Source organism: Apteryx rowi, unplaced genomic scaffold (genome assembly GCF_003343035.1).
Source record: "Apteryx rowi isolate R43461 unplaced genomic scaffold, aptRow1 scaffold_567, whole genome shotgun sequence".
NCBI classification, from domain to species: domain Eukaryota; kingdom Metazoa; phylum Chordata; class Aves; order Apterygiformes; family Apterygidae; genus Apteryx; species Apteryx rowi.
Window position 1 is genome coordinate 222,548 of NW_020450835.1, and position 20,632 is coordinate 243,179.

At 43.5% G+C, this 20,632-nt stretch overlaps 1 protein-coding gene across 3 annotated transcripts in view; it reads left to right on the forward strand.

The window, feature by feature from the left end:
* Positions 1-20,632, forward strand: part of TNKS (tankyrase) — a 135,545-nt gene that overhangs the window by 21,369 nt on the left and 93,544 nt on the right. For all 3 annotated transcript variants that reach the window (XM_026082107.1, XM_026082109.1, XM_026082108.1), the window contains exon 3: positions 11,361-11,456. In XM_026082107.1, the coding sequence (XP_025937892.1) occupies positions 11,403-11,456 (54 nt within the window). In that variant the 5' untranslated portion in view covers positions 11,361-11,402. The remainder of the gene's footprint in view (positions 1-11,360; positions 11,457-20,632) is intronic.

Genomic DNA, 20,632 nt, shown 5'->3' on the forward strand with positions numbered 1-20,632 from the left:
ATGCTTCTGTTTACTGTAGCCATATCTACTTTTGCTTCTCGGAGAAACCATGTGGCCTTAATGCAGTTCATACATGGTTTAAAAAGCGGTCCATAGATAAGCGTAGTTGTTATGATATAAAKGAATGGGGCCAGTTCTAGCAGCGTTCTCGGATGTTTTCCTTGTCTAATGGACAACACTGATTAAAGTATGACTGTAGGATATAAAAGCTTTGGTTGTCAGGTGTGCAGGTGATTAAATATTTGTCATACAATGAACAGCAAAGGCAGGTGTCCCTTTAGTGATTTGGTCTTTCCACAACATAAAGCAGCTCTACAAAATAAACGACAGATGATAGAAGCCTATTGAAAAGACCGAGCGCTTGTCTCTTGGTCCAYGTGGTCCTGACTTTAGCCTTTCATGCAGCTAGAGCTCATGGTGAATGCAGACACCTGTACTCAGTAAGCAGTCATTTTTCCACGTTTATGCCAAAGCACCAAGCTTCTAAGATAAAGCTGTTTCTAGGAAAGGCCAGAGTGTCTGATGTGGATCCTGCTGTTCCTGCTGCTGTGTGTCATCTTCATGCTTTGTGGCATCTTGTCCGAGGAAACAATGTGGATTAACTCCTTGGCCTGGATTAGGCACTGTGCCTGTGGCTTAGCTACAAGATGGAATACCAAATTTAGACTCGTGTTATCAAGAGTGGGACTGCTCAGTTGTCTTCCAAATGCAACGTAAAGAAAAGTAAACAGTCCCTGTCCTTACAGTTACTGCAGTGCTTAGACTTYAGCTGCTCCGAGTAGTGCGACTGTAAAGAAGGAATTACGAATTACAGGGGAGCCAAGAGGAACTGACGGCAAAAGATTGTTTTCATTTTCCTGGTCGGGGCGGTACAAGCGCTGTGCAGGACGCGGGTGCAACGCAGAAGATGCGCGCGCTCGGGCTGATCTAGCATGCACGCTTCCCTGGAGGGGGACCCGCAAGCACGGGTGATGATAGCTTAGCTGACAGATTGCGGGGGTTTTGCAGCACAGAGTATTTGCTTGTCAAAGATCGAATGCTAAACAGAATAAGACTTGTGCTGCCCTGTATCAGCAGGGCAGGGTGGTGAGCAGCTCGGAGACTGTAAGGCAAATGGATATAGGTCTTTTGTCGCTTAAGAATAGAAAGCAATGTGACTCTTTTACATAACAATGCAGTCTAAAATGCTGCCTGGGGGAAAATTTCCAGGGCTAATGCATGTAGTGCTGCCAGCTAGGCAGTTGTTAGTGGAGTTTTATACTTGTTTGTGCTCCATGTATTCTCAGCTTCCTGATGTTTATTTCGGAAACTGAGAATTTTTGAGAATAACAGTGTCTTCTGGCCAGCTTACAGGCTTAGCCAGGATCTCATGGGCTGATCAGCTTGATGTCCCTACAAATTCACATATGTTTTGTATTTCTTAAGTATTTGATAAACCGTGTGCCGTAAACTGATACAAAACTGGCATGAGGTGAAAGTTTGTGCAGAACATGCAAAAGTTGTTGTTTGTCACGGTGTGGCCTTAATGCTGAGAAGAGCTTCAGCTGTCAATCTCATTAAAGTGTTACTGGCTGTTGCATAGGGTGTGTGACTGAGACACCATCCCCAAGTTGCATACTGTTGAAAGCTGAGGGAGTATYTGTGGAAACCTTGCATGTTCTTGCCATGTCCTTACTGTGCTGTCCCCTAGGTATCCTCTTCTGGGTGCTGCTGGAGACAGGATTCCTGCTCCAGGTGGACCTTGTTTGATGCAGTACAGCCTCTCATGCTAATAAAACTTGAAGAAGTTCTGTTGCGTGTTACGCAATGTTTCAATCACAAGTTGYGTTGGAGTTAGCTTGAGCTGATGAAGCTTCATCTTTTGATGAAGATGGAGATAGCTTTAGGAATAATCACAGCACTCCGTTCTGGAAAGTGTCTTCCTACATGTCACACTGGGATCCTTGAGTTTACTGCTCAGTAACATCTGAAAATCGCCTCTTGTTGACTGCACTCTTGATCAGGATTCTGCAGAAAGCTCTGCTCTTGGGGTATGATGKTTTTTTTCCTTTTTCTTTTCTTTTTCCTCTTGTGCTCACCTCAGTGAATGGCTTGAGGGCTGCTTGGGTTTGAATGTCTCTTCAATGTATAGTTCTTTTGGTGTTTAAAAAAAGAAGCTTGACCTGGTTTTGGTTGATTATGCACCTTTTTCGTTTCAGGAGGATAGCAGTCCTGCAGGACAGGCTCTAGGGAACTGAGAAGTTTAAAGGTTTATATTGCTTCCCAAGCTTTAGATTTCACTGGACTGCTAAATAATGCACTCCGATAGCCACATAGCTAATTCCACATGCAGTCAGTCACCTGGCTTCCGCTGGGTTTTGCTTGTTTTTCTTCAAACCTCACCTGGAAGAAATGGTTAGCATCTGCAAAAGGAGATTGGAATCGGTCTTTGGTCTCCCTTAACTCTCCTCTGTTCTTTTTCCTCTTGAGATGTTATTTGTTGACCTGATTTGTTTCGGTGGCTGCTTTTGCTTTTTAAGGACACTGAAAGCAGGACTCTTAATCTGCCAAGTGGGATATCAGGATTACAGCTGACATTCTTTAAGTAAAACTTGCAGCAGAAAGGTGAAATAGTACTGTTCCTTCAGAGAAAAGTGAAATTGGGACCAAGCGATGAAGAGTTGTCCTTAAAGCAGCTTTCAGCTTGGGATATGGATGAGAACTTAAATTGCTCAGACAGCAGGAAAACAGTTAAGTTTTCTAGCTGTTCAATAAATAGTATACCAAAACAAGTGCTTGGAAACTAAGCGGCCACAGAATTCTTGCTTGCAAGGGAGAGGGGTTTAGTTTTGTTGTGGCGTAAATAAGTCCCAGCCAGTACCATCTACCCATAGGCTAAATGTTTTCAAAGACTATGTAGAGATGTGGGGKTTTTTGTGTGTGTGTGTTGTTTTGGGGTTTTTTTTAAGATCTTTGGTTGAAGGGTCTTGTGTTCTTACACTTACAACGTGTTCATTTCAGGTGACACCTTGGAAGTGCTTGTGTGTACTTCTCTTAAGCTGTACTTGAGTCTCGGTGAAAATTGGAAGTCTGTAGATGCCTGCAGAAAGCAACATTTCCCTGTAGAATTGAGAAATCACCTAAACACACAAAAAAAAAAATGTAATGAGAAAGTGGTGGTGTTGCTTTTCAAGGGCTGAAGCGTGGCAGGAGCAATTTTCAGCTGGTCTGTTGATTCTGAATTTGATGTGACCACTTAAATACCCCGTTTTTTCTACTAGAAATTTGTGACTCATGTGAAGAGGAGTTGGGCTTGAGTTTTCTCCAGATGGCTCTTGTGCAGTGACTGGGACCCTCTGCTGCTTGCCTTTTCTGAGCAATCTGCAAAGAAAATGGGCTATAGTGACACTAAGATTATGCCCAAAATTTGGTGTGTTTTTGTTTTTTGGGGTTTTTTTGAGGGGTGGGGTGGGGAGGGGAGTGTTGCATTTTTGAAAACTGCACTCTGCCTAACCTGCATATACTTCGCCTTCTCACTGCTAGCTGAAATGGAAAATTTTCGCTTTGAAAGGATTTCATCCAAAAAAGGAAATGGGAATATTTGTTTCATTAAGTCCAGCAAGATCAAGGCTTTAAATTGCTGTGCATGTGGGCTGAGCAATCTACCAGCTACGATGGCTCTTTCTCCGAGGGCAGGAGGATATGATCAGCCTGCTGTGCCGCCTACAGCCCCTGCAACTTTCCGCTTGTTCTCTCTCCCTTTGAATATTTAATCACCGGTAGGTAGAACTGGAGCACCAGGGAGCAATTTTGTAGTGCTTCCTACGTGTAGAAAAGTGGTCAGAGTTAAGATGCATTTACTTTTATGGGGAAGCCGTTTTGGACAGTCYGTGCAGGAGGAGGGACTCTTTAGAAGCTGCCTTCTCACCCCATTGGAAGAGCTCAGTGTGATGCCTGCTGCTTTTTGCGGTTCAGATCTTTTCCTCCACCTTAGTCTGGTTAAATGAACCCGATCTTCGGAACAGCCAGTGCAAACACAGTTCTAGGATATTAACAGTAATTTTAATAGTATTAATAGTATTTTATAGTGCAAGGTTAACCATGGTATCCATCCTGAGGTATACCACCCTGAGACAAACTCTTTCCGAAAAGTTAGAGCTTACGGGGAAATAGGACAAGCTCCTTTTAAAAGGATGCTTCTTAATACTCTTCTTTGTGTCTCGATTCCGATCTTCTCTTCCCCACGGTGGCTTGGTACATGGAGACCTTGTTCGTGCCACTTCTCTGAGGCTTTTCTTACTGCTGCCTTGTAACTAGTTTCTGAATTTTTCACCTAAGCCGAAAGAAAAGCTGACCTCCAGGCACTGTTTAGATTCCATATTTTGCTGGCCTTCTGCTCAGCTGGATAGTTGCACCCTGTTACTGTAGAAAACCGATGTGGTTTCTGCACCCTGGGCACACGTGGCACCTCGCCTTTCGTGAGAGCAGACCTGCATCAGGAAAACGAGAGGAGCAGTGATCAACRCAGCTATGAAGCAACAAGTGCCTCTGTGCAAGGAGCTGTCTTCCAAGCTGCCTGCCGGCTGCGCATCTCTTCTCCCCTAGCATATGTTGACACCCCCAGCTGTTGCTACTGTCGCTTAACTAATGACAAGGTAGTAGAAACATGCGGGCATGTGCTATGAGCGTATCTGGATGGTGTCACGCTCAGCCAAAGTATTGTTCAGTGCATTATGCAGTGTTGTACTCTGCTCTCTTCACTAGAGGTACCATCATTTCACTTAGGAAACAATCATTTAAGACCAAGCGTGCCTGTAACTTATGAAGGCTGTAGATCTCCAGGAACTGACTTGTAGGATCAATTATCTGCTGTTTTCTCCTGCTGTAAAAATTCTCGTTGCTCTCTGTGCTGTTGGAGAACTTTGTCCCAGTTCTCTCTGCATTTTTTTGTTTGTTTTCAGTGTAGCAGGGCCTAGTGGTACTTTTGTAAGCTTCTGCTCATCTACTTCTTCTTACTATTGCAGCCTGCAGTTTGTCTCTTGCTGCGCCTGTCCCCAACACTGAACAAAACCAATGAACTGGTTAGTTGGGAATAAGTCTGGGGTAACGGATAGTTGCAGTTCTGCAAAACCCCGTTGTCAAAGGGGCGTTGAGATTAGCAGGACATAATTCCTCAGCTTGATGGGGTCCTCAGACTTTGTCCCAGAGAAAGCAGCTCTTGGCCTTAAAGAGTTCACCCCAGTCTGAGCAATAAAACCCTGCAAAACAGCTGCTCTAATGCAGATCTTCGGAGTCTTCTGCAGTTAACTGTCTGTGAACTCCTCTCTTCCTGGAGATCCAGCCTGCTGCAGCTTCTTTCTTATTTCTCCTACCAGCACCCTTGGGGACTTCTCCAGTCACTTGGGGAGTTAACTGCCCAGCCTGCCTTTGTTCTTCACCTTCTTTTCTCCAGTGCTTTGTCCTTTGCATTTTTGCCTCTTCTGGTYACTGCTTCTTCATGGTTTTCCATGTTTGCCCATCTCTCTTCTACCGCACGCGTTCCTATCCTCCTGTCCCCAAACTGACAGCCAGTTTTCATCCCTTCCTACCAATAAACTACCTGCAGTGCTCCCACATATGCCCAGTTATCTCTTTACCCTGTCCTGACCCCCACCTAAATCCTTCGTTGTGCTTAGCCTCTTTGCTCTGTAAACCTCTCTCGCATTCAGCTTTGCGTGGCTTTTGCTGTAGAGATGGGGTCAAGAGCGTAGGGCCAGTTCATCTCCTTTTTCCTACTGCTCTTAGTTGAGGGCTGGAAGTGGCATTTCTGAGGCTTGTGGGAATAGCTGGATCAAATGGACCCTGGTAGCCTTGTGAACCCTCAAGACTGCCACACCGGGGATGTGTCAGGTCAAGTAATACTTAGAGCTGCATGCAGCCTCTCAGGTGATACTGTCTCTCACATTTCCACTTTGTGTTTTCTGTGGTTGGTGAACGTAGTCCTTGGTAGCATGCAGGCAAGACTGCGACTGTTCAGAGGTGGATGTTGATCAGCAATACAGTGGGGCAATTTTATTAGCTATATCTGTTGTGTTCAACTTTAGGAGGCTGAGAACAGGATACTGCGACTTTTGTGTTGTCTTGGGTGATTTTACAGGCTTGCATGTCTGGTAACATGTCAAAACAGGTTTATTGGATCTGAATTGCAGAAACATAATTTCTAGTTAAGAAACTGTTCTTGTAATGAGAAAAGCTTCAAAATGTCCATGGTTTGATTTACAAGTAGAAGTAGGTGGGTTTTTTCAGCCTCATCTGAAAAAATTAATAGTTTGGATTCCAGTGGGTTGTCTGGGTGTTTTCAGAATGTGGAGATAAATAAGCCCATTTAATTTTCAATTTTAAGTATAATTTGGGAACGTATCCTACATGGGACTAGTACCGAGATCGGTGTGCTGCTGAGTCCTAAGTTTAATGAGAGACTGCTCAACTTTGGAGGTATGCTTTTTCAGAGAGAAGATGGATATATTGTGACTCAAAGGGAGGACTTTTTTTTTTTTAAAGCTGTCTTCTTCATGCGTCAATACTTTGGGAGTAAGTAGATAGAGTTACAGTAATTCAGTCTGGAAGGCACCTTTGGAAGTCCTCTCCAGAAGGTGAAGCTGAAAAGTGGGGAGAAAGGATGTATGCTAGAGCTAGGCAGCTGGAAGAGACCATAGGCACAAGGCAGTGGGACAAAGCGGTGGAGAAACTGGTGGGGAGAGAGGAGACAACGTGAGCAAGGACAAGGTAAGCCCAGCTGGTTTGGCAGAGCTGTGAGGAACCGAAGACTCAGGCAATGTAATTAAAAGCACTAGGCGCCTTTAAGTACAGGTGCATCTGGAAGGTCTACCGGTTGTTTTTATGTTTCCTTTCAACAGGCAGGGATTTGGGTGTGCRTCTCTTTCCGTGCTTCTGTGCATCTGACGCAAAACCAGATGTGAACTGTACCAGCATTCCTGTAAGTGTGCTCAGGAAGCTTGTGGGTGCCAGGCCTAGACGATCAATAACCAGAATGTTCTTCTGCTCTTTGGTCATGCCTATCATAGGAATAAAAAATCAATTCAGTTGTATTTCTGGTACAAAACCTTGCGTTTGTGTGGTTACTCCCAGTTGAAAGTGCTTTCTTTCAGTGCGCTTCTGAGGCAGGATGAAGGATGAAGGCCTGACTGCTGAAGTGATGGTTTGTGTGCAGACAAACTCCTGTTACTCCTCTTCTCGGAAAACTTACTTGTGCCTTTGTTGCCCTATAGTTACCATGGAAGGTGTTGCCCTACCTTGCTGGTGAAAATGTGAAGGTTGAGAATGCCTAAAAGTAAAAATGCTTGTAGTTAGGGGTTTATAATTTGACAGACGAATTAAGTAATGTTGTTTAGCTTCACAGTTCAAAATAACTGTGCCAGGAGGCTGTAGGCCACGTGTTTAATGTCGGGATTCATCCTGCTGTAGCAAGTTGGCAATAATCTGAAACGTTTAGTGGTTGTAAGTTCATGCTCTGCAATATTTTCTTTTTTTTTTCTTTTTTGGTGGGAAGACTCTGGCCTTGCTTATCTCTAATGCCGATTTGATATAATATCAATGTGATTAAGTCAGGCATTAAGTTAGATGTATGTGAAGATCAGACATATATTGTTAGTAGTAATAGGGGTAAAAATATAATTATGTATCAAGCCATTGTGCAGTCCCTGATTGTTCTACAGGTGAACTTATAAGCCTTTGATATCCTTGTAGGAGATAAAGATTCAATTAAAAGAAGAGCTTCTTCACAGTTTGTACAATGTGGCCTGTAGGAAAGGCAAGGAGAGCAAGGTAATAATATTGCTGTCAGATTATTAAGGRCACTGCCTGCAGTGCAGAAAAAAATACATCCCGGTGCCGCCACTGTCCAGAAGAAATAAATCAGCATATCAAAATATGCTAATTAACAATGTTCCAGGAGTGAATTTGTGTGCAAACCCTCGTTACGCTGGACTGTCTTGATAGAAACTATGCAATGTCTCCTTTTCAGGCTGCTCGGAAGCCATCCTCAAAAATCAGCGTGTAGCGTTTGAAATCCAAAATAGCTATAGTTAGCTAGAATGGCTTTTCTGTTGTGTTTCATTATAAAGGGAATATTTTGCTCCAACGGGAGATCTGTCTTGACATTTTTACATGTCCTGGTGCATTTAGAAAGGAAATTTAGGGAGACATACTGTGTCTAGATCTCAAATATCCTGCGGTTAGAAGGGACTTTACACTGGGCTGTAGTGTTAAAGGTTTTGAAGAAGCAGGAGAACGTTCAATTAGAAGCTACCTGTGGTTTGCTGGGTACAAAAGTACAGCTGTGTTACGCTGACAGGCTAAACATCAAATGCTGGATTTCTTTTGTTAATGTTCATGTTGATGGCAGTATTGCTTGAATCTCTTTTTGTGACATTWTATGCTAAAAATGTGTTAAAAAGATGAAGTCAAACAGTCTATAARAAGTGCAAGAAATAAGGTTGCCTTTGTGTCCTGAATTTGCCCCCTTTATTCATCTACATTCTAATGCAGTCCCTATTTATATGGTCCAGTTTCCCTTCCTGAGACCCTACTTCATTCATTGCACGGGGTAGGTCTGTGTGTAGGACTGAATACGGAGGCTGTTGTTTGCAGGACCGTGGCCTTGGCTCTCGGAGCAGTTGGAAGGGTTCTGGAGAGCGGGATGAGCAGGCAGGAGAAGGGTAAGTCTCACGGCCGCAGCAGTTGGCTTCTGCCAGATTCCCTTTCCCAGCCTAGCGTGGCCACTTCAAGCACATGTTCCGCAGGTAGCCGCTAATTCAGGGGTTTTGTAGGACTCCAGCTGAAGCATCTTTAGTCCATTTTTGTGTGTATTTGCCTAGGTTTAAAAAAAAAAAAATCAAAACCCCGAGACAAAAGTTGCGGGTTGTAAGTCATACCAAAACCCTCATGGTTCGTTAGGGAGACTGAACTCTTTTGATACGCTGCATAATCCTTTGCCCTTTGAGCCAGGAGAGGAGCTGAAAGTAATAGTGGGTTGTCATCTTCTCTGGGCACAAGCAGAGGTATCGGGGAAGCGCTCTTGGGTTGCATAGGTCTGAAGAACTGAGAGACTGAAAATCTGGGCTTCAGTTTCAGCAACAGGCTCAAGGCAGTTGCAGATCTCTGATGTCTCTGCACTTGTTAGCTCTCACTTACCATGGTCACCGTTCTTGTACTCTAGTCTGCCTCAGCTTTTCTTCTTGTGCTAGTTCAAACCTCCAAACTTCGTCCAAATCCCAGTCATCCCCCTCTGAAAAGCCTGGTCTTTCTTCCTGGACTTCTCATCTGAGCTATCATCTCTTCCCCTGCTGCCTGTCGTCTTGTTCAGTTCTCTCCCCTGGTACTTTGTCCCAGACACTCTGCCGCGTGAAGCCTTCAATGTCTTCTCATCCAAGTCTGTGGTGTTTGATCGTTTTATCCTGCTCCTTTTCTCTTGATAGATGTTTGGTTGCTGGTTCCTTCTTCTGGGGTCCAGCTCTCACCCTGACGTCTTTTGGGGCAAATGGCTTTCCTGTCCTCCAGAATACCTAGGTTCACTTGAGGTTCCAGGAGAGCAGAGGCAGGAGATACTCTGTGTCTCTCCATACTTACCTTCTGTACCRCCTACTGCGCTTAAAAATTCTGGGAAAAAGTCCTGCTCGCCTCCCTCTGCCGGGCTTGTGAGCCTGGCTCAGAGGCAGCCTTGTCCATGAGTAAGATCTCTAAGGGGGTGGTGGCATGCGTGGCACAGATGGCATCTCCAGAAAACGTAGGTGCCAGCTCTTAATAAGCCTCTATGAGCACATGCTAGCTGAAATTTTTTTTTCTCTCTCTCTGTTTTGGTGTCTTCCCCTTGGAACAGCAAAAAAGCACTTCAGGGAAAAGCCCAATCCTCCTACTTGAATCTTCTTTCAAAAACATGGAAAAATGAATTGTAGCTTCTTGACAGAACATAAAATAAGTCAATTTACTTCATTAACATGCCAGACTTTTGCAAAAATGCAGCCTAAGGCAAGCATGCAGCATAGGACATTTTAGCTGGAATTTCAGAAATTTGGCAATGAAAGTCAAAATTATATAAGAAGAGAAGTTGGAATAAAAATAATGCTACCAGTTAAGATTTTAAGAAAAAAGTTCATTTCTGAAAAACCTCTCACTGATTAAATATAATTACTGCTAATTACTTCTGTTCTGGTTTGGGTTAATTTTTTTTTTCTGGAGAATCCTGTCCATGAAGCRTTTTTGCACCTTCGGTTGCAAGGAGCATTTGCCAGTATTTCTGCGCCTTGAATCCATTAGTCCAGCTGCGTATCCACAGGCGTTGCTGCCTGAGCTGCCGGAAACGCCTGCTGCTTTTTATTTGTTGTCCCGTTGGCAGCGAGTCTCCGCTCCTCTGTGCGCTGCACGGTCGCTCACCCTTGTCCAAAGTAGCCGCGAATCCGTCGCTCCGAATTGCCGGGAGGCTGCGCTTATTTTGCACGAGATCGGGCGAAGGGGAGAATCGGGGCCCTTTCCCACAGACCTTTAATTTTGCTGTGGACTTTGCGGTTGGGAGAAAACGCCGTAGTCTCGAAAGGCAGGTGGTCCGAATCCCATCGTCATCGTGCTGGTTCTGGCCGAAAGAGTTTAAAGGTGAGGCAGAGGCTTCCAGTGTTTTGAAGAGCTGTGTGCGTGGTAATTCACTGTAGCAATGCCTTCCTGGGCATATGGTTGCATACTGCGCTCTGAACATTTTTATGTGACTTAATTTTTTACGTCTCAACGGTTTTAGTAGGGAGAAAAAAAATTACCGGGAAGAATAGTAGCTTCTGAACRTACAGACCACAGGGCACCGAGATGCACATCTTACCCTGTTTCTTACACTTCTTGAAGGCAAGCCAGTCTGCTGTGGTTAACATTTTGTGTGCAAGCGGTGAGCTGCTAAGAGGCTGGAGCGTTGCTGCTGCACAGAGGCAGGGAAGGCTTTGGATATTCAGCGCTGCGAGGAGCAGGAGTGGCAACAAGCAGCAGGAGTGGTAGCGAAGACCCGAGCCGGCTTCGCAGTTAGCACATCTCCCAGCGCGAGTCGGCGGATGCACAGCTTCCCGGCGAGCTGCCAGCAGGGACCCGAAACGGAGCGTTGCGAGAGAATCAGGGTTCATGTTTATCACGCGAGGTCATGTGATCTTACTATATCTTAACTTGCCAACTTAGCCTTACTCCGGAGAAGATCCTTTGCTGCAGTGCTTAAAAAGGGAGAAACAAGGGGGGAAATAAAGAAAATTGTGCGATGTGTGTTTATGCCTACATCATGCCGAGGAGACACTTGACAGTAAATAATCTGTGTATCCCCGAGGTGAGATACTGTTTCTGCTTTCCCTGCACAGTGCTGCTGCAGCACGGAGCGGATCCCAACATTCGGAACACCGATGGGAAATCCGCGCTGGATCTGGCGGACCCTTCAGCAAAAGCTGTGCTCACAGGTAAGATGCATACATCTCCCGACAGCATTCCCTGTAGTTCATTTTGTGTGCCCGAGTCCAGCATCTGAAAAGCCTCCTGCCTTTTCAGGTTTTCTGTYGTGTAAGAGCATTTTAAAACTGTGTGTTATTACTGGATTGCATGTTGCTGTAACTGTCACTAACCTGCTATGCTGCTATAGGCGTGATTATTCCACTTAAAATAGAGAATTACAGCATTAGTATAACATCATTCATTATTCACTGCATTTTTGTTGTGGTTTTGTTTTTTAATTGCTACCCTATGTGTAGATTGAATTGGAGCCCCAACCCCTGAAAAAAAGAAGAAAAAACTGGGTCAGTTGTTTTAAGACCTTCACTGTTGTGCAAGCAAGGACGTTTGTATAACTATAAAAGTAGCTGTGATCTGAAAGACAACCTGCTACCGATTGCTGAGATCAATAGTTACATTATATTTTGCAGCAGATTCGCGTGCTGCCCTTTCCTTCCTCCTCCCCATTAGTCATTTTAGGTAGAACTCTTTATCACCCACCGGTTTTTTTTCCTTTTCAGGGGTTGTTGGCTGCCAAATAATATTTTTCATGAAAATATTAATTCTACAGCTATAACTTTGTTTTTATGCAGCTGTGTTTGTATAAATTAACTGTTGTAGCATGCCAGTAGAAATTAAAAGTATAATTCAGTAGCCTGTCAAATCTTTATTGAGAAATACATAGCCCTTTGTGCTGATTTTGATATCTAGGAAATAAAGCTTAGAACAAAGTAAGATTGGATTAAAAATGTATACAGTTAGATATGGAAAGGGTTTCAGCAGCTGAGTTTAATTTAAAGAAATGGCTGTTTTTCTTTTTTTGCCTTTATTTCCCCTATTCTCTCCCTCTTTTTTATTGACAGTTTAATTTATAGGTTATGAGCTGTGCAACACCCATATTCTTTCTTCAGATTATGTTCGGAGCGTAGCAGCTCCCTTCGCTCTGTCAGAAACGTTTCCCCGTCGCCTCTCCGGTGCGCTGACTGCTGTACGTAATTAGCCACAGCTCTGCARTGATTTGAGCGTTTGCCTTTGGAACAATGCGCTTTAAACACATATGATTTAGTTTAATTACTCGGTGTCAAATTTAAACACGTTCCTACCGTGATAACACTAATGTGAGCTGTGCTGAGCAGCTTAATCTGATTTTTGGCTGTTAATGGGTACAGTTGCACGGATGCCGAGGATGGAAAGGGCCCYGGGGAGGCAAGGTACCTAAACAGTATTAGCGTATATTTAACGTTTAGTTGGGGGAACGTGGTAAATGCCCAGTTTTGGGRGTTCCTGGGTCCAAGCAGCTCTGCAGATGATGCTCCGAGACCAACCCGAGGGCGCAGCAGCAGATTCCAGGAAGGTCTGCGAGCGTGGCTCCACGTGTCTCTGCCGTCAGCTCCRTGGGCATCTTCCCGTTGGCTTCTCCGGGCGTTGGAGCAGCACCTTGCGCTTCGGGCGAAGGAGAGGGCGGTGTGTCACCGCGCACAGAAGGGGTTGGGTTAGGAAYAGCCCTCTGCGACCGGCTTATCGAGCACAGTGTGCTCCCCGTGCCCCGGGACTCGCCCGTACCACCTCCCATGCAGGTGCCCCGTGGTTAGAGGTTGCCCAAACCGGTGGACGTTAGCGGTCTGCGCGTGGAAACGCGTGCGCCTACCGCCACTCCTGCTGCTACCCAGGTGCCTTGTTGTTAACAAAAAGAGCTAGTTTTTGTGTGTGCGCGCTCTTCCTAGCGAGGAAATCTTGAGGTTTTCTCAGCTTTGTCCTCAAGGTGGCTCTTGGCTACGCTGGGCTCTGTGTGCTGCACACCTGAGCTCCAAGCCGTGCGAGCAGGRTCTGATGCAGGCTTTAGCTGCTAAACGATCCCCAATACACTCAGAACTAGCTGGATGCCGTTTAAGCTCAAACTTTCTACTAAGAGCTTTTCTTCTGTGTGCTGCCCCGCTTTCTGGCGTCTCTGTTGGGCTGTGGCTTGCTCATGTATTTTCCATATGTTGTTACCTTCAGGGCCTTTCTTCTCCCCAAAAGAAGGGGGGTTAAGGGATTTCGCTAGGCTTTGTCTGGCTGGGGAATAATTTTTAGCCGCAGCAGTGCTTTGCAATTAGGTGTATCAGGACTTTATACTGGATTAAAGATGAGTAGGCCGTGTTAACTTAATTTGCAGTATTTGGTGTCGAATGGTGGGATTTTAGAAGTGCTCGTATTTAGAGCTAAGCTGAGCGCTTTTGACAGCAGAGTCTGTAATTGTTATTGTATTTATGTCTTTAAACAGCATATATGTCAGGACTGTTCTTCGGATGTTATTTTGGATGCCTTTTTCTGTCAGTTCCTCTGCCCGTAATAGACTTTTCCACGCTGCTGCTTTATTGACTGCTGGAGAGCAAGGTTCCACGTGCAAGATCACTTATTCTGATCAAGTATTTGCATACTAAGTTTGTGCGTGGATGTTGGTGGTTTTGTGAGTGAACTGTGGAAATGGCCCCCCTTTGAGCTGCAAGGTAGAAAAAGCAAAAAGAAAAATTGTTGGTGATTTATTAAATCTTTTCAATTGGATAAGTGAAGAATTCTGTGCGTGTTTTATAAGGGAAGTTCCCTCTGCGTAAAGTGCATTTCGAGAAATCCTAGGGGAATATGACAACAAATGCTGAATCCATGATGATTTGTCCTTTTCTGTCTCCAAGTCTCGAAGAACATATAGCATCTTTTTCTGCTGGATTACAGAAAGGATATATAATGCAGTGGTTTCTGGGATGACTTCCAGCTATTTTTTTATAACATTCTCTTAAAATATGTTCTCTATAAAGGGTACATCATGTAAATGAAAGGCTAATATTTTGRTGGAAATGGACTTGGAGAATTTCTTCATAAATCTAAGGGGATTTTATGGAAATTTAACACCTAGTTCCAGCTTCTAAAAATGAGGAAACCATGTTGTCCTGCTTAAACAGAAAAACGATCTTTTTATTCCCTTCTGCAGGATAACCACATCACCTTTCTGTGAGCCAGGCTTTTCGTGACTGAGATGAGGAATACTTACTGCTTTCCTAGCATCCCTGACCACTCCGGAGTCCAGTTGTCAGAGGAGGACYGTAACCGTCTTTTCTTCTAGGCTCAGGTGGCAATACTGACTCCAAAACCATATTGCATCTAAAGAGCAGAGCTGTTGCAAACAATCAGATTAATCTCCTAGTTAATTTTTCTTAGCTTAATTGCCTTTAGATYGTGTGGTTTCTGAAACGGGGGATCAGTCATATTTTGTTGTAGCACGTAGCGCTGTGGGACTCCCATCCAGAACGGGGCCTTTGGGAGCTGTTGCAGTACAAATCATGTTAGTCTTCATTATTCTGTTATCCTGCTTATTGCCTCTTTAAACATTCATATCCCTTTATATCTTCCTTATCCAGTGTATAAAGTGCCAACAGTATTGTTAATGACTTGACGGGAGTGACTTRTTTTGAATTTGCACACAGCGATGCTTTGTTGCCACCTCCCCATGTGGTCTGCCGTCTGGGACCGGCTGCTCTCTGTGAACGGTCTGCCCTCGTATTTGAGTAATTTCCAAAGCTTTGAGCAGAAGCTGCRGGTACTTTGGCTAATATACTCTGGGCTGCTCCACGTCACTGGTTTGCAGAGTTGGGTTTGCAAGCCGGGGGTTAATACCTTAAAACAGGTCAAAATGAAAAAAGGGTGGCAACTGCTGCCTCCGCAGATTAAAGAAGAATTTCTCGGATAGGAAATAACTTCTTGTTAGTAAATAGTCAGTTTTCAAAGTTAAACAAGACTCTGATCTTCCTACCTGCTATGGAAATATGTCTTTTACAAACAAAGCGCTTAGGTCCTATTTCACACTATTTCTCTTCTTTTTGGATGTGAAGCGCAGCTCRATGAAGGAAAGTACATCTGGGCTAAGGTTACCAGGAGTGTTAATGAGCATTCATGCTTTGATCTCTTTGTTGTGTCAAGTTCTTAATTTAAGCAAGCAGGGAGCACTGTCCCTTTATTGAAATACGTTTGCATAAGGCTTTTTATTTTACTTATTTAAGTGAGCTGCYGTCTATGCATAATTTGGCTGGAAGAAAGGGAAAAATCTAATATTTCGCTCTGAAAGTTTACTGAACTTTAGAGAATGGAAAATGGATGCTGTGCACTACTCATCCATTTTAAAACCAGCAGGAAGAGAAGAGAGGCTTTTTTTTTTTTTCTTCTTAAACTGTGTCACCTTTCTAGTTTGATTGTTTTAAACCCCAAACCCTTTGCTTTGGGTCTGTGATATCTCCTTTTAGGTGCTGTTATGATTCCGAAGACATCTTGGATAGGCCGCTAGCACTTGCTTTTGGGTACGTCAGCGTGTGTTCATCCACGAACCTCCTCCCCCTTTCCTTTTATCGGTCTAATTCTTACATGGTCTACCCTGGTCATCTGGACAACACAGGGCTTCTGTCCTGAAAAATCAGTATCATATACAGCAGTAGAAAAGGAGAAACTTGTAATGATAAAGGGAGGTAGGTGCTGCTAGACTGGATCAGGCCATCAATTTATGTGACTTTTTGTCCTTCCTGACAGTGGCCAAGGCCTGCTGCTTCAGAGAAAAGTGACAGAAACCCTGCAGAGAAATGTTCTGAGTGGCCCTCGTCTAAAAGCTCTAACTGATTTAGGTGATATGTAATTCTTCAGTGAATCTGTAGTTTCCTGTTTTTATTATAATTGTCTATCTTGTTGTTTTTGTAAATATCTAATATTTCTTATAAAGTTTGGTATGGTATATGATCTAGGTCCCACTTTCTTCTTAGACAGAGATCCATGGATTAATTAGGAGGTCAGGAGGAAAATGGTTTCCTTTCGCATTCTGGCCTACCTGCCGTTCATTTTCACTCCATGTTTGCTTGCTTTTGTGTTGAGAGAAAAGAAACATTTCTCTCTCTGTTCTAGATGCCATGTCTGTCTTTGTGCACTTCTGTCCCATTTCCAATTCAAGAAGAGCAGTCCGTGTTCTCCAGATCTCTATGTATGAAGTTTCACTTCAGCATCCCTGACGGTATCATTGATYCCCCTTCCACTTTCCAGGATTGCATCATTATTATTATTATTATTTATTATTATTATTATTTTCCATGTTTGGAATTGAATGCTGTGCTCTGAGGATAACATCCAGTTGACTTATGCAGTGATGATTTAATAGATTTCACGGCATTTTTCATTCCAGATTTTATTTGAGCTAAGTTTGTTTTTATTAGCTCTGCGATTGCAGAGGGAGTAAGTGTTTTATTGAAGCCTCTATAGGAGTTCCCAACTTCTTTTCTTAAGTTTGTGGCTTAAATTCTTGTGTAATACCAAATGATTTATATTATACATGCAATGTTTATTATTTTCATTTAACAGTACTCCTTTGGCCTATCTGTTGTATAGCCTGTTCTCTTTTTSTCTTGGGTCCAAGTTCTTCAGTTTTCTCTGGTTATTGAATATTTTAAATATTTCCTTTTATGTGTTGGATTATTTRATACCAGTTCCACTGTGTTTTTTCAGGAAGAAACTAGTTGCTCCTGTCCTGAAGTGTCTGATCCTTGAAAGTACTTTGCTTCTCGTTCCACGACTGCATAATTTTTTTTTAAATCTGTTGCCAAAGGACTTTGTGCAGGGATTTATGTGAGCCAGTATACGTATTCTGCTGCCTAGGTTTTCCATTTCCATGCCTTAACRTGTTTAGGTTTCTTCCTTAGCTCTGGATGATGATGTGTTTCGTAGTGCTTAGTTTGGGAATCATGGCAGCTTCTCCTTTCCTCCTACCTGCCCGCTTATAGGAGTTAGAGATAAGCACCATCACCCTCATCCTCRTTTGAACTCAGTTGTGTGCCTTGAAATGACTCTGTTGGAGCGTAGCTTGTCCGGCAGGATTGGACGGCTTTTCCCTCTTGTTGGCATCCTTTATTTGGGGAAGGAATTGGAAGTCCGTAGTATCTGTTGGCATAGGTGGCCTGAATAAGGAGGGGCACCGTAGKCTTCAGAACTGGTGCTTTTATGAGAAGCATGGTGTTGATTTACACCGTCGCCTTTATAGTAAACTAGGTATTTTCTCTCTTTCAGTTTTCCCTTTTCTTTTTACCATGATAGCCATTTAGGGATGTTTAGTAAGAGCTCTTTGAATGGAGTCCAACTCTTAGCTTGTCAAAGGAACAAATTATCTTTTCAGGGGTTTCACAGAACACCTAAATGTAGTCTTTCAGATTATTGCCCAGAGTTTCGGATGCCTTGAGAGCTCTCAGGATTATGGTGTACACATATTTATTTAGGCCACAATACACTAAAATTTCACAATATCAAACTTGAAAAGAGCTTTTCGTATTAAGATTTATTGTTACMCAGATGGACAGAATAATAAATAAGGTCTCTAAAACTCATGAATAAGAGCCCAAAATGCATTTTTTATGCTCTAGGGAAAATAATTGCAGAAATGTGTAAGAAACTGTTCCATTTCTGAAGTGCCTCAGAATGATCATTTTGATTTTTTTTTTGGTTTCCTTGCCTTGAACACTCACCAGTCTTATACTTTGCTGCCTTTTTTTCTTCTCTTAATGCTGATTGGATCATTTTGAGTGCCGTTAAGTTAAGGGTTTTTTTAAGTGGACTCAATGTTGCGTGCTTGTGTTAATAATGGCAACTTCTGGTAACCCTGAGACCGAGTACTACTTTGATCCATCCTAGACCGAGTACTACTTTGATCCATCCTAGATCGCTTCATTGTCTGTGGGTAACCGTTCTTGATCGTTGTACCAGAAACGGCCTTTTCACGCTGAATACTTGATTGCATGGATTAGTCTGCTGGGGTAGAGAGCGAAGGAGCGAGTGGCTGGAAGAGGTTATATGACGTAACCTCTTCTTTGTTTGGTTCTTAAGTAGGATAGTCATGTTGCAGTTCTGACTATTTTAATTTAGCTTTTGTATGTTAGGTTTGAGTAAGTAAGTCTGRAACTTCTGGGTTTCTTTTTTCTCCAGCTAGCTGGGTTATTCCTACAGGTAAAAATTCCCAGTGCCTTTATCTCTTGTACTATAAACCCAAGAGCGGTCTCATTCAGACAGGTTTCTTCTGGAAATGAAGCCACATTTGAATTTCGAAAGCGCTGAGCACTCACAGCTCTGATATCAGCAGAGTCTCTGAATACGTGGGCAAAATATTTGAGACCAAATTTTTCCAGGCTGAACAGATGGATCTGAAAGAATGGTAATGTTGCGTAAGGAAAATATCCTAGCTAGGAAATGGGAGAAGCAAGCARTCTTAACTTTACGTTTTTATGCGCGTATTAGGACACGGGCTTTGCTTACAGGGCTGCCTGCTGTTCCCCTCYGCCTCGTTCAACAGGAAGGATGGTTGTGTTCTGGGGAGGGAGCAAGACTGMACGGTGAAGGCGAACGTTGTCCATATGGCTCCTGCTGCATTTGTTGGAGAAGCTGAAAGCAGGAGAGTGAATGATGCAAGATGCGAAGATAAAGGTTGCAGATACTGTTAAGGCAGCTAAAAGTTTCTTCAGGAAACTGGGTTTTCTTGATTCTGCTGTGAGGCTCCTAATGTAACGCTGGGCTGGCGTCACTGACCAGTATTTCCATGGGGTTCGGGGTTTCATTCTAACGTGCTGAAGAACAGCGTTTCTCAAGAGCAGCGTTGCTCTTGAGAAGCATCTTTATAGCATCTTGCTATAAAGCCTCTAGGTTTGAAGTTGTTCACCTGTTATTTTGCTGCCTCCAAGACAAGGAAGTGCTGTTATACAAGGTGGTGGGTGATAGGAGAAGTAGGCCATTTTGCCCATTCTTTCTAAACTTGGTGACGTCTGTTCCTGCAGCCAGTTCTCACAGTAGTCTTATCTACTCTGTCCCATCTTATGCAGCCCCTTGTCCCAGTTCCACAACCAAACTGTCCTTTGAAGCTTCTCATCTTGGTCCCCCATTTCTTGCCAATAAACACACACACATGCACCCTCCTTTCCTGAGGTCTCCATCCTTTACTCCGCCTTTTAGCGGGCTTGTAGTTTCTTCCCACTGGCTCCTAACCCTGGTGGTCTGCTAAATTCTTCATCCAGAGTCCATGATCTCTTCAATCCAGCTAGCCTCCTGACTCCTCATCCCGTTCTCCTCTTCCTCCCCCCACCTGCATATTCCCAGGCGGTTTCTGGCATGACTTCTATTCTTCCTCTTTCCTTGAGCTAGCAAAATAATCCCTTTGCGAGTGCTAAATCAGTGTCCAGATTCAAAAAGAATTTTAATATTGAATAGAGATTGTTATATTTCAGACTGCTCAACTGTAGCTCTCTAGCCTCCATCTTCTATGCCAGTCGCTTCTTAGATGTCCATATTTCTTTTGCACAAGAGCTGTTTTTGAGTTCGAGGAGAATGCAAACGTAGGAATYATTTTATTTGAAAGGATTTGTTTCTTTTAAAACAGCAGCTAACCTAACCAGTTGGATGTGGTTTGAAAGATCCTATTGGAATAATCCCAGCAAGAAGCAYGGTACTGATCTGATGCTTGCAAACCTCTATGAATACTCAGCTGAAGTCTCCTAGCAGGAAGCTTTGTCAAACTGAAAGTGTGTATTTCAGGAAGATTTGCTGTGCATCTATACCTAATGTAATAATATCACTAAAAGTAAAGCCATAAATTGTCATGATTGATATAAATATGTGACCCTAGGGGAAGGTTTCTTCCAGTTCTTTTAAAGTGAAAAAGAGCGGAAAGACAGTCTCCACAAAAGCCCTTGGTTCAGCCGCCTGACTGAGGAGCACCGTGGCTCCGTTACGATCCCTGCTCGTCCTACTTGGCTCTTGTGCAAGACTTATTACGGCGATAGCGTGCTCGTTCTTGCAAGCTGTGGTGCTCCTGTTCTGTAAGGTGCTGAACACTGAGCTCCCTCCTGAACTCCGTATGGGAGGGGGTCCCTGCCTGCGTCAGCTCCTTTTTTTYCCCCCTCCTTTAATTTTACTACGCGCTTGCTAGATGTGATTCAAGTTCAAGGATAAGACTTCCAGAAATGGTTAATACCCCTGAAAATCAAAGGATCTTGGGTTCCTGAGTTCTCAAAATCATTCTAAAGAACTGGATTTAGGAATTTTAGTCACTTGAACGGATAGGGAAATATTATTCATTAGAAAGGCTTCTAAGCGATTGAATCTT